Source organism: Perognathus longimembris, chromosome 2 (assembly GCF_023159225.1).
Source record: "Perognathus longimembris pacificus isolate PPM17 chromosome 2, ASM2315922v1, whole genome shotgun sequence".
NCBI classification, from domain to species: domain Eukaryota; kingdom Metazoa; phylum Chordata; class Mammalia; order Rodentia; family Heteromyidae; genus Perognathus; species Perognathus longimembris.
The window spans coordinates 101,117,464-101,131,054 of record NC_063162.1 but is presented as its reverse complement, the minus strand read 5'-3'; the positions used below and the strand labels follow the sequence as shown (position 1 = coordinate 101,131,054).

At 36.3% G+C, this 13,591-nt stretch overlaps 1 protein-coding gene across 1 annotated transcript in view; it reads left to right on the top strand.

The window, feature by feature from the left end:
• LOC125346889 (B-cell receptor-associated protein 29) overlaps positions 1 to 13,591 on the top strand; it is a 36,186-nt gene that overhangs the window by 21,946 nt on the left and 649 nt on the right. Inside the window, exon 7 of the mRNA XM_048339810.1 lies at positions 12,119 to 12,219. Coding sequence (XP_048195767.1) covers positions 12,119 to 12,219 — 101 coding nt within the window. The remainder of the gene's footprint in view (positions 1 to 12,118; positions 12,220 to 13,591) is intronic.

The following is a 13,591-nucleotide window of genomic DNA, read 5'->3' as shown; positions in this document are numbered from 1 at the left end:
GCTCAAGTGGTAGAGCACTAGCCTTGAGCTGAAGAGCTCAGGGACATTGCCCAGCCCCAAGAATTCAAGCCCTTCTACCAAAAAGAAAAAACCTAGAATATCTTAATTTTTGTTTTATGAAAGCTTTTCATCTATACATAAATTTAAAATTCAAATAATGATACAAGGTTTATAGTGAAAAAGTCTGCTGAGGCTACTTTCCCCAGATGCCATTACATACCACTCCCTGAGGTATATTGATATTTGCCTCCAACTCCAACTTTTTTGATTGATTGATTTTTGATGGTAGAACTCAGAGCATCACTCTTGCTTGACTTGTATTCTTCCATTTGAGCCATGCCTCCAGCCCTCTCCTTTTTTTTTTTTTTTTTTTTTTTTTGGCCAGTCCTGGGCCTTGGACTCAGGGCCTGAGCACTGTCCCTGGCTTCTTCCCGCTCAAGGCTAGCACTCTGCCACTTGAGCCACAGCGCCGCTTCTGGCCGTTTTTTTTTTTTTTTTCTGTATATGTGGTGCTGGGGAATCGAACCTAGGGCCTCGTGTATCCGAGGCTGGCACTCTTGCCACTAGGCTATATCCCCAGCCCCCTCTCCTTTTTTTGACCTCCAGATTATGTACATGTGTTTATCAACATGTACCATGTCCACATCATTCACTGTTACTAAAGTATTTCATGCATCTATAAATCTCTTTTCTCTTATTTTTACTGGTATTATAAAGGTAATATACAAAAGGTTTACAGTTACATAAACCAATTAAAGAGTTCATTTCTCTTTGCCTCCAGATTTTTTAATACAGTAGTTGCATAGTTACTTCTTGAGTTCTTTCATGTGTAGAGTATTACCTTTGACTTTTCTTTTACAAAGACAAGGGCTTGGGTATCTTATCTAGTGCATGTGTGCCAGCCCTGAGGCTTGAACTCAGAGCCTGAGCACTGTCCACCACCTGGGCCTCATATCCACTTCTAACTTTTTGGTGGTTAATTGAAGATGACCCTCACAGACATTCCTGCCTGGGCTAGCTTTCAGTTGGGATCCTCAGCTCTCAGCCTCCTGAGTAGCTAGGATTATAAGAGTGAGCCACCAGCACCCAGACACCTTCCCAAACTTTTAAATCTTCTCATATCAACTTCAAAATTCCAAGTCCTCTGAACTTCACTGGGTACAAAGAATTTTTTTTTAACTTGGTGTGTAGCTCAGTGGCAAAGCTCTTGCCTGGCAAGTGCAACATTGTGGGTTCAACCCCCAATACCAAGACAGAATTAAAAACAAAAAAAACTTCCATTTTTCTAGCCCCCAAACCACCTTTTTACTGCTCTCCTTCCTATCTGGGCTGAAATCTACTGCCTACCCTTAGATTATAGTGGATGAATTTTTAACCTCTACTTTGATGCTTGGAATCCCAACTCTGCTATCTTCAAGGACAATTTCTCTAATTCCCTTAATTCTGTTTGTTTTATCCTTTCCTTCTTTTTTTTTTTTTTTTTTTTTGCCAGTCCTGGGCCTTGGACTCAGGGCCTGAGCACTGTCCCTGGCTTCTTCCCGCTCAAGGCTAGCACTCTGCCACTTGAGCCACAGCGCCGCTTCTGGCCGTTTTCTGTATATGTGGTGCTGGGGAATCGAACCTAGGGCCTCGTGTATCCGAGGCAGGCACTCTTGCCACTAGGCTATATCCCCAGCCCTATCCTTTCCTTCTTACAGTACTTTTTTTTTAAGTGAAGTCATAACCCAAATGTTTTCAGACATTATCAAGAGTAAGAGTTGAAAAATTAGGACTGAGCATTCTTTCTACAAAATGTTATACATACTATAGAAAAGGTAACATATAAGATTGTTTATATGTGACCCTCTTTGTTGGTAAGAAAGCAAGATTTGCTCATCACATCACTTACTCCTCCCATGGGCTCTGAGAAGATGGCCACGTAGAACATAAAATGACAGCGTGTTAGACTTTGGCTAGACTTTGTAGAATTCCCTAGTAACAGATATTTACAGGAGACTAAATAGAGTAAGTGTCCTAGTTGCTAACTGAGGTATTCTAATACACCTATGGAAAGACAGTTTCTTGTTTTTTTGTTTGTGTTTATGGGTTGAGGGGCTTGAATTCAAGGTCTGGGCATTGTCCGTGTGCTTTTTCCTTAAGGCTTAAGTGGTTTATCACTTTGAACCACAGTGCCACTTTTAGTTTTCCAGTAGTTAATTGGAAATAAAAGTCTCACAAGCCTTCCTACCCAGGCTGGCTTTGAACCACCATCTTCAGATCCTAGCCTCCTGAGTAGCGAGGACTACATGTGTAAGCCACCAGTGCCTGGCAGAAAGCCAAATTTTGAAATAATGGAATCACGTCTGTTTCTTTTTTTTTTTATTGTCAAAGTGATGTATAAAGAGGTTACAGTTTCATACCACATCTATTTCTTGATAGGTTTTTGTTTCTGAATGTATTCTACCAGTTATTTCTTGTTCATTAGGTGTTAACAGTTGACTGTTTATTACATAATTTTTACATATTACAAATTACATTACTGTTTATTACATAATTATTACTTATTACATATTACATAATAAGTTTCTCTGCTTATTTCTTTCTAGCTTTCTGACTTTTCCTTTTTTTATAAAATTAAAGAGATTTATTTCATAGAAATCTTTTTTTTTTCTTTTAGTTGATTATGGGGCTTGAACTCAAGGCCTGAACTCTATCCCTGAGTCTTTGGCCGTACCACTTGAGCCATAGTATCACTTCCTCACAGAAATCTTAACTGAACATATTGAGTTGTGTCAGAGTATCATGTTAACATGGTTATTCTTTTCCATTAGCTCCTTTACTGTAAAGTCCAGATTTTCTTCCTTAGTCACAACACATTGAAGTGTTTATTTCCTCAGTGAATTAAATCACAATTCATCTGTGAAATAAAACAAAACTGAACCACTGAACCCTTGTGTTGATTTTCCCTGACAGACAAATAGTAACTAAGGACTGGTTTAGAAACATATATATATATATATGTGTGTATATATATATATATATGTGTGTGTGTGTGTATGTATATATATATGTTTTTATATATATGTTTATATATATACATAAATTTAGAACCCGTTTGACATTAAAATAAGTGACTGTTCTGAGGAAAATTCTGTTTTTATCTTTTTGTTGTGTATCCCTTTGTCTTGTTTTGTGCTTGAGTAAGAAACAGTATGGACTGAATTGAAACAGCCATTTTAGGGCAAGTGTAAAATACAATTTCAATACAAAATATATAAAACAGCTTTTTATTAAATAATTATATATTCACAGATTTTGTAAACTAATTTTGGAAGCTGTGAAAACACATTTATGTAAGTTCCCTCTGTAGCTGATAGGAATTATTTGATGTCAGCATGCTGAGTCAGCATGCGGTGATGTTCATCTTCCTTCCAGATATTCAGATCATCCCTCTTACACTCAATAGCTCCAAGAAAAGAATTGTATCAGAGATCGGAAAGGAAGAAAATATCCAGGCGCTGGAACGTCCTACCAGTAACAGCCAAAGTTGGAACCCTGACTCTATTTCATTTTTATCGCTAAAAGTTTATAATCTTGCTTAACACATTGAAGCAATGCATTGTGGCCATTTTATCATTGTAATTATTTTCATAGTTTGAAATGAGTGGTTAATATCTTTTACTCTAAATTTCTGATGTTATGATTTAGTAATTTAATCTCAACTTTCATTTTCTGGAATTACATTTTCTTGTTTTGCTTTTATTTTATTTTATTGTTATAAAGTTGATATACCGAGGAATTGCAACTTCACAAGTCAGGTAATGAATACATTTCTTTCATACAGAATCTTCTGTTACCCCACTCTCTCCCAGTCCCTCCTCCCCATCTCCACCCACAAGTTGTATAGTTCACTTTCATCAGTGTCCAGTGAGCTCCACTGCCGCACTTTTCCAACCTTTTTCCCTCAAGTTCTATACTCTCTTTCCACCCTCCTGAAGATATACACTTGAGTACACCATACATAAAGAAAGGACAGAATCATCAAAAAATTAAAAAGGAGATTTCTTGTTTCCTTATATTTTATATAAATATGAAGAGGCACATAGGCATTGTGCCTTTGTGTTTTTCTCCTGAGTATCCTCTTTTGATCTCGCTATGTGTATCTAGAATCCTGTAAAATTTATCTTATCACAGTGTACTTTAGATCTAATTTCTGCTAGAAACAACATACTCTGTTCATCTCTCTTGGTTATCTCACTTAACATAATTTGTTCTTGTTCCATCCATTTCCCTGCAAATGACATCATTTTATTCTTTCCAATAGCTTGTAAATTTCCATTGTGTATAGATATCAGATTTTTATATTTTTCAATTATTGTGGGATATGCAGACTGTTTTCCATATCTTGGCAATTGTGAATAGTGCAGCAATGAACATGGATGTGCAGATGCCTTTATCATATCCTGGCTTATGATGTTCAGGGTAGATGTGCAGGAGTGGTATGGCTGGTTTGTAGGGAAGATCTATGTTTAGTGTTTTGTAGAACCTCCAGACTGCTGTCCAGAGTGGTTGTGCTAGTTTATACATTCCCACCAATGGTGCAGTAGGGTTTTCATTTCCTTTATAGCCAATGATAAGTATTTCCTCATGTGTTTTTTTGTTTTGCCATTTTTACCTCTTCTGAGTAGTCTCTCAGCTCTCTTGCCCATTTAGTGATTAGTTTATTAGGTTTGGGAGGGGTTAGTTTCTTGAGAACCTTGTATATATTGGATATTAGGCCTTTGTTTGATGTATTGCTGGGAAAGATCTTCTCCCAGTCTGTTGAGTTACTTTCTGTTTAGTAACTATTCCTTAGCTGTACAGAAACTTCTTTGATGTAGTCCCATTTGTCAAGTCTCTCTCCTATCTGTTCCTAGTACACTTCAAGAAGTTTCTACCTAAACCTATAAGTTCTAATGTTTCTCCTACTCTCTCTCGCAGTAATTTCAAAGTTTCAGGTCTGAGATTGAGGTCTTGGATCAACTTTGAATTGAAATTAGTGCATGATGACACAGGGATACACTTTTAGTTTTTTGCATATGGACACCAAGTTTTCCCAACACCAACTATTAAAGAAGCGATTTTTTTCCACTGTATGTCTTTGTCTCCCTTATCAAATATCAGATAACTGAAAGTGTATGGTTTTATTTCTGGGTCTTCTAACTTGTTCCATTGATTTTCAGGTCTATTTTTGTGCCAGTACCATGCTGTTTTTGTTATTATACCCCTGTGGTTGAGCTTGAGATCTGCTATTGTGATACTACTGGCATTACTTTTTATTCCCTAGAATTGCTTTGGCTAATCTAGGTGTTTTGTTGTCCACCATGAATATTTGGATTGTTTTGTCTATCTTGGTAAAGAATATCATTGGCATTTGGGTGGAGAATGCATTTTTGGCAGTTTTGTCATTTTCACAATATTGATTCTACCTATCCATGAGCATGGAGGATCTTTCCATTTCTTGGTCTCATCATTGATTTCTTCAGATTTTTATAGGTTTTATTATAAACATCTTTGTCTTTGGTTAGGTTTATTCCTAGGTATTTTATTTTATTTAAGGCTATTGCAAATCATTTTCATGATTTTTATCTCTGCTTGTTCATTGTTGGCATACAGAAAAACTACTGATCTTTGTGGGTTAATTTTGTATCCTGCTACTTTGCCAAAGTGATTAATCAGCTCCAGGAGCTGCAGGAGGGAGTATTTTGGTCCTTTAGGTATAAGATTATGTCATCTGCAAATAGGGATAGTTGAATTCTTTTACTATGTGAATCCCTTTTATGACCTTTTCTTGGCTTATTCCTCTGTCTCAAAATTCTAGAACTGTATCGAAGAGGAGTGGAGACAGTGAACATCCTTGCCTTGTTCTTGATTTTAAGAGGATATTGTTTTAGTTTTTCAACATTCAGTATGATGTTGGCTGTTGGTCTGTCATATATAGATAGCCATTATTGTTTTAAGAAAAGTTCCTTCTATTTCTAGCTTCTCAAAAACTTTTAAATGAGTGGATGTGATTTTGTGAAAGTGTTTTCTGCGTCTATTTTGATGATAATGTGGTTCTTGTCTTTGGCTCTGTTGATATGGTGAATTACACTTATTGATTTACATATGTTACACCAGCTTTGCATCTGTGGACTGAAGACTAGTCATAATGTATGATTTTTAAAATAGTTTTGGGGTTCTGTTGGATAGTAGTGTATTGAAAAACTTTACATCTGTGCTCATCAGACAAATTGGTCTATAGAAGTCTTCTAGAATTCAGCTGTGAGTCCATTGGCTTTTCCTTATTGGAAGACTTGTGATTACTTCCTTAATCTTGTTGCATGTTATGGACCTTTTTAAGTGGTTTATATATTCTTGGTTTAGCTTAGGCAGTTTGTATATCTCCAGAAATTTTTCCAATTCTACTACATTTTCCTCCCTATTTGAATATTGTTTTTTAAAGTAGCCCTTTATAATTGTTTGCATTTCTTGGATATTTGTTGAAATATTTCCCGTGGCATCTCTAATTTTATTGATGTGAATCTCTTCTTTTCTTTGTCAGTCTTACTGCTTTTCTGTCAATTTCATTGGATTTTTTTTCAAAAATCCAGTTTTTTATTTAATTGATTTTATGTATAGTTTTTTTAGTCTCTATTTCATTAATTTCTGCCCTAAAATTTGCTCTCTCTCTCTGAGCTATACTAGTTGGGGTTTGATTTGTTGTGATTTTTCTAGGAGTTTTAGTTGCATCATGAGGTTATTTACTTGAACTGTTTCTGTATTCCAGAGGTTCCTTTGTGTTCTTTTTTCATTTCTATTGAATTGTAGGAACTTTCTGATTTCCTTCGTTATGTCTTTAGTGACCTTTCTGTTATTCAGTAGTATGTTATTCAGCCTCCATGTTTTTGAGAGTTTTATGCTATATGTTCTGTTGTTGAGAACTAGTTTGATTCCTCTGTGATCAGATAGGATGCACGGAGTTATCTCAACCCTCTTATATTAGCTTAGGGTCTTTGTGTATCCCATGATACCAATTTTGTTTTATTTGTTTTGTTTTTGTTGCCAGTCCTGGGGCTTGAACTCAGAGCCTGAGCACTGTCTGTGGCTTCTTTTTGCTCAAGGCAAAAAGCTCCACTTTCGGCTTTTTTCTATATATGTGGTGCTGAGGAATCAAACCCAGGGCTTCATGCATATGAGGCGAGCAAGCACTTTACCACTAGGCCATATTCCCAGCCCCCCATGATACCAATTTTGGAGAATATTCCTTGTGCTGCTGAGAAGAATGTTCATTACCAGGTGAATATTCTGTAGATATCTGTGAAGTCCATTTGGGTTTATTTTTGAAAACAAGCTAGAAGGGCTGGGAATATGGCCTAGTGGCAAGAGTGCTTGCCTCATATACATGAAGACCTAGGTTCCATTCCTCAGCACCATATATATAGAAAAGGCCAGATGTGGCTCTGTGGCTCAAGAGGTAGAGTGCTAGCCTTGAGCAAAAAGAAGCCAGGGATGGTGCTCTGGCCTTGAGTCCAATCCCCAGGACCAGCAAAATTAATTAATTAAAATTTAATTTATTACATTGAGGTTTATCATGTTCTGTAAGTCCAAAAATGTTTGTTTAATGCATTTAGTTGCCATTATTTGGTACATAAATATTGACCGTTGTGATTTCCTCTTCATGAGTTATTCTCTATTAATATGTAATGACCTTGGGCTGGGATGTAGCTCAGTGGCAAAGCACTTGCCTAGCAAGTGCAACATCCTGGGTTCAATCCCCAGTATCAAGAAAAGACAAAAAGAATATGCAGTGACCTTCCTTGTCTCTTCATACTGATTTTAATGAAAAAGCTTTTATTCAGGTTTATGAAATACGCCTTCTTGCAAGATTTACTTGCATGAAAGATCTTTTTCCATCCCTTCTCTTGGAATGTATTTTTATCTTTGACTGTGAGATGGGTTTCTTGGGGACAACAAATGGTTGAATCTTGTTTTTCGATCCAGTCTGCTGCTGTACATCTTTAGGTTGGGAATTAAGTCTATTAATGTTTAAGGTTTCTGTGGAGAGATATGCCATGTTTCCTGCCATTTTCTTGATTTCCTCTAATTTGCTTATCTTCCTGTGCTTACTAAACTAGTCTTCTAGTGATTTTTGTCTCATGTGTCTTTATAGTATTACTTTTCTTAATATTTTATGTTTTCCAAATGGAGATTTTTTTAATTCTTTATTCTGGGGCTGGAAATATGGCCTAGTGGCAAGAATGCTTCCCTCGTATACATGAAGCCCTGGGTTCGATTCCTCAGCACCACATATATAGAAAATGGCCAGAAGTGGTACTGTGGCAGAGTGCTAGCCCTGAGCAAAAAGAAGCCAGGGACAGTGCTCAGGCCCTGAGTCCAAGGCCCAGGACTGGCAAAAAAAAAAAGCAAAAAACATAATATTCTCGATTCTATCTTCATTTGTGAGTTACCATTCTATTGTAAAGACAAGTCTAACTTTTCTCACAATTATTTGTAGACCATATTTGTTATAATTCATTATAAGCATTACATTTTACTGTTTAAGCTAACTTAAGATTTAGCCAATAAGAATCTTCTTCAAGCTGGGTCCTTCCCCCACCCCCTTTTTTTTACAGGCTCTCTTACTTAGTAAACATATTAGAGTATAACAGAATGTCCCAGCCTCATCTTGTGCTTTTCTTCCCCTAGTCTTTTACTATCTAATTGGCTTCTTTAAGTGAACAGTAGCATTTGGAATTTTAAATATGGATCCTACATATGCTATTACTACTGAGATATCATTTCTGAATCCTCCAAGCAGCCAAAATGGATTCTAAAGTTTGATTCTTTTGCTCACTTGAGCCACAGTGCCACTTCTGGCTTTTTCTATATATGTGGTGCTGAGGAATCGAAGCCAGGGCTTCATGTATATGAAGCAAGTACTCTTGCTACTAGGCCATATTCCCAACACCTGGAGTCATTCTTTACTCCCCTGTTTTATCTGTCTGCATGACACCTTTCATGTCATGCAAATAGGTAAAATTGATTGGTCTATTAATTGGTGTGTCTTCTTCCTCCACTATCAAAATGAATTTAAAGAGAAAGCAATACTCTGTATTCCTAAGCACTTTGAAAAATTCCCGATGCATAGATTTTCTATACATTGTTGAATGGGTGACTCCCTTGTCTTAAGGACAATTTTCATCTGTAATAACTGCATCTTTCATAAATAGGGAAAATAGAAATCTCTTGTATATTCTTATTAAAAGTTCAGGAAAAAAGTAACCTCTCATATTCTTGATAAAAACAGCAAAGGTCTTGCCTTAACTGTTTTCAAGGCGCTTAGTATTCTGTTAGTATTTTGGTTTTTGATGATAGTTGGTGATTTCATTCTAGAAACTTTTTGTTTTTGTTTTTGGTGAGTCCTGAGGCTTTAACTTAGGGCCTAGGTGCTGTCCCTGAGCTTTTTTGCTCAAGGCTCTACCACTTTGAAACACAGCTCCACTTCCTGTTTGGGGGTAGTTAATTGGAGGTAGGAATCTCATACATTTCTGTCCTGGCTGGCTTAAAACTATGATTCTCAGATCTCAGCATCCTGAATACTTCAATTACAGGCACAAGTCATTAGCACCCAACTAAAATCTACTTTTAAGAACTCTAATTATAAATATCATAGGATATTTAGATTCCTTAAGTAACTTCAACCTCCCCTCTTTTTTAGTTTTGTTTGTTCATTTTATGTAGGTTAAATTTGGTTTTGTTTCTACTGCCTCTCCCTCTTCCAGGTGCTAGAATTATGGCATGCTCAACCCCCGACTTAAAACCCTTTCCATAGAAGTTGTTCCTCTACTTTGACTTTTTTTTTTTTTTGGCCAGTCCTGGGCCTTGGACTCAGGGCCTGAGCACTGTCCCTGGCTTCTTCCCGCTCAAGGCTAGCACTCTGCCACTTGAGCCACAGTGCCACTTCTGGCCGTTTTCTGTATATGTGGTGCTGGGGAATCGAACCTAGGGCCTCGTGTATCCGAGGCAGGCACTCTTGCCACTAGGCTATATCCCCAGCCCTACTTTGACTTTTTTAATTGCATTTCATCTGTTTTTGTCATGTATAACTTTCACTGCCCAAATTTTTTTCAGCATACTTTGGTTTGTTTAATGCATGTTTTAAATACTATAACATAATTTAGAACATCAGAAAACTTTCTACAGAATGAGTTTTAATTAATTATATTTCAGAAAAAGAAATTTACTAAATCATTAATCATCTTAGTTATTACTTAAATAGTCTAGTGAATTTCATTACTTCTAATCTTGTATTTTTTTATTGTTTTGCTTCCCATTGTGATTTTTATATGCTTTTTACATAAACACAGGTGACATAGAGAATTCCCGTATTCCCCCACCCACTTTCCCTTTATTAATGTCTTATATCAATATGGCACAATTGTATAGTTGGATAAACCAATATTGACACATTATTATTTACTAATGTCCATGACTTACTCAGATTACCTTGGTTTTCACTAGATGTTTTTTTTCCTATTCCCGTATTTCAGTGAGGATACCATATTATGTATGGCTACAGTAGATCCTCAGATTTTCCTTAATCTTGATGATTGTGACAATTATGAAAAGCACTGGTTATATGTTTTGTTTATTTATTAGGACTTATCTCATATTTTTCTATTATTATTAGACTGGGATTACGTGGGTATTGAGAAGGTCACAAGAATAAATAGCCATTTCTTCACATTATTTCAAGAATACATAAAATTAACATGACGTATCACTCTTGATGTTGACCTTGTTAAATTTCTGTACTATAAAATCACTGCTTCCATGCATCCCCACTCTCTTCTTAAGATAATCTCAAGAAGGAAGGTACTTTTAATGGCCCACATTTAAGAAATGAAGAGGCATGTCTCTACTCCTGTATTGATTTGTCCTCAACCCTATTTACTCATTTATGTCAGTGTGAACTCAGGAATATTTATCTTGTACTTTGGATTAAATTATTGTGTTGTACAAGTTGTATGATTTGGGCCATTGAGTATTTCCTTTAATCCTCATTATGGATTTTTAGTTGGTTGGGAGGTTGGGGTTTTTGTTTTGTTTTGTTTTGTTGTTTTTAGAGTTCTTTACTTTTTGGTACTACACGCTTATCTTGTATATTTCCTGCCTCATTTTTCAGTGCTTTAGCTTTTCCTTTTGTACCAGAATGGAATCTAAAATACTGTTTATTTGTACAGGAGTAGCCTGAGCTATTTTTTAAGAATTATCTATTTTCTTTGTGGTTTTTTTCGAGCTATTCTGACTACTTTGGGTTTGATTGAAGACATAGTTGTTTTTATCTTATTGCAACCAAGATTCCCATCACCCATGCATCAGAGAAGCATTTGTTTTCTCGTGGTTCTGAGGATCAGGCCTAGGACTTTACCATGCTACACACACACACACACACACACACACACACACACACACACACACACACACACACACCTCTAAGTGCTAATTTACATACTCTTATACTTCCAACTTTGTGTTCAAAGTGATTTTTTTGTTCTTATAAGAATATAGTTACCTATCATTAGGAAGATTGAAAAGAAAAGTGCTTTAGCGGGTTTTTTTCAGAAACATACCCTTCTGATAACTGTTGTTAAATGTCTGAGCCCCAGATGATTCAGGGAAAATATAGAATGAGCTTGTAGGATCAGTTTGAACCATCATACCAGAAATGAAAAAAAAAAAAAAATACTCAGAGAAAAACAGCTAAGGAATAGCCTCAGGCCTGACTTGAAGTCCCAGTACTAGCACACACACAAAATAAAAAGATAATAAGTATTCATAGTAAATTTCCTCAATTTAGTAACGATTTACATTAGAAAATATTTTGTTCTTAGGACATACACAGTAACATACTCAGTAGTAAAGGGCATTATGTCTACAAATCAAAATTCTCAAATTATCCAACAAAATAATTGTGTCTAGAGACAGAATGCAATACTATAAGTAGCACAACAGTTACAGCAAACTGAAGTAAAGACTACATAGTGGTTCTCTGAGTCTTATAAACTTTATGATATTTTGAAAATATTTGAAAGCAACATTCTTTTTTGTATTTTAGCCCTTTTTAAGGCACAAAATGATGTAATGAGTATGAAGGTTCAGTCAGAGAGACTTTCAAAAGAATATGACCAACTCTTGAAAGAACACTCAGAACTTCAGGTGAGTGACATGAATTTTATGTTCTTAAATTTTTTGAAATAAACTATTTGGATTATGTGCCAAATCAATTTGGCATACTTGGATGAAGACATGGGTGAAGTGGTAAAGCACCTGCCTGGCAAGTACCAGACCCTAAGTTCATATACCAATACAACAGCGCCCCCCCCCCCCAAAAAAAAACAGACTGTACTTAATCTTGGCTTTCTTAAATGATCTAAGAAGCCAGACTTACCTGGAGGGTGAGGCTCAAGATGCTGCAACTAAAAATAAGATAATTATAACAAAGAATTGTTAACATGCTAACTTAGAACATTACAATTTCAGTGAAGTTTTAAGGAAAAAAACATTGAACCACAAAAAATAGCAGCACTAAAAAAAAACAAATGAGTTTTGGAAATGTTTGAGTTTTATTGTTTGCCAATTCATGCCTAAGTGAGGTCAAAAATGAAGTTCTACTCCACATTCTTATTAACTCAAATCTGAACCATAGATTTGCTTTCTTTTTCTAGTTCAACAAGAGTTAATTGTAAACATTTGTACTAGGCTTGTTTTTTCTTTTCTGGTGCCAGTTATTAACCTGAATTGATTTCCCAGTAACATTTTTTTCTATAGGGTTGGATACCAAATCCAGGGCCTCATAATAACCTCAATTGCTTATGGCCAGTGTCAATTGCTTAATATCTTCATTGTAGTAACAGCTAAAAATAACTGTAATAGCTAGGAATAACTCTTTTCATTACTAAAGAATGTGTAATACATTTCCTCAAGCCATACACACACACATACACACACACTTACACACACACACACACACACACACAGAGAGAACCAAAAAGGGGAAGAAAAAAAAAAAACTTCTCCTCAGATATTCTACATTTTTGCCAGTCCTGGGGCTTGAACTCAGGGCCTGAGCACTGTCCCTGGCTTCTTTTTGCTCAAGGCTAGCACTCTACCACTTGAGCCACAGCACCACTTCTGGCTTTTTCTATATATGTGGTGCTGAGGAATCGAACCCAGAGCTTCATGTATACCGAGGCGAGTACTCTTACCACTAGGCCATATTTCCAGCCCAGAAATTCTACATTCTTGACAAAGGATGCAAATGCTTTCTTGTGTAATCCCTTCCCAAGAAAATAGTTGTTATACTAGTTCCTTGGAAAAAGAACTCCATCCCAGATATACCAAGTGCCATACTGAGAGTTGAGTTGGGCCTTGTTTGATAACAGGTGTGTAAACCTTGTTTTGGTTTTTTTTTTTTGCCAGTCCTGGGCTTGAACTCAGGGCTTGAGCACTGTCCTTGGCTTCTTTTTGCTCAAGGCTAGCACTCTGCCACTTGAGTCACAGCGCCACTTCTGGCCATTTTCTATATATG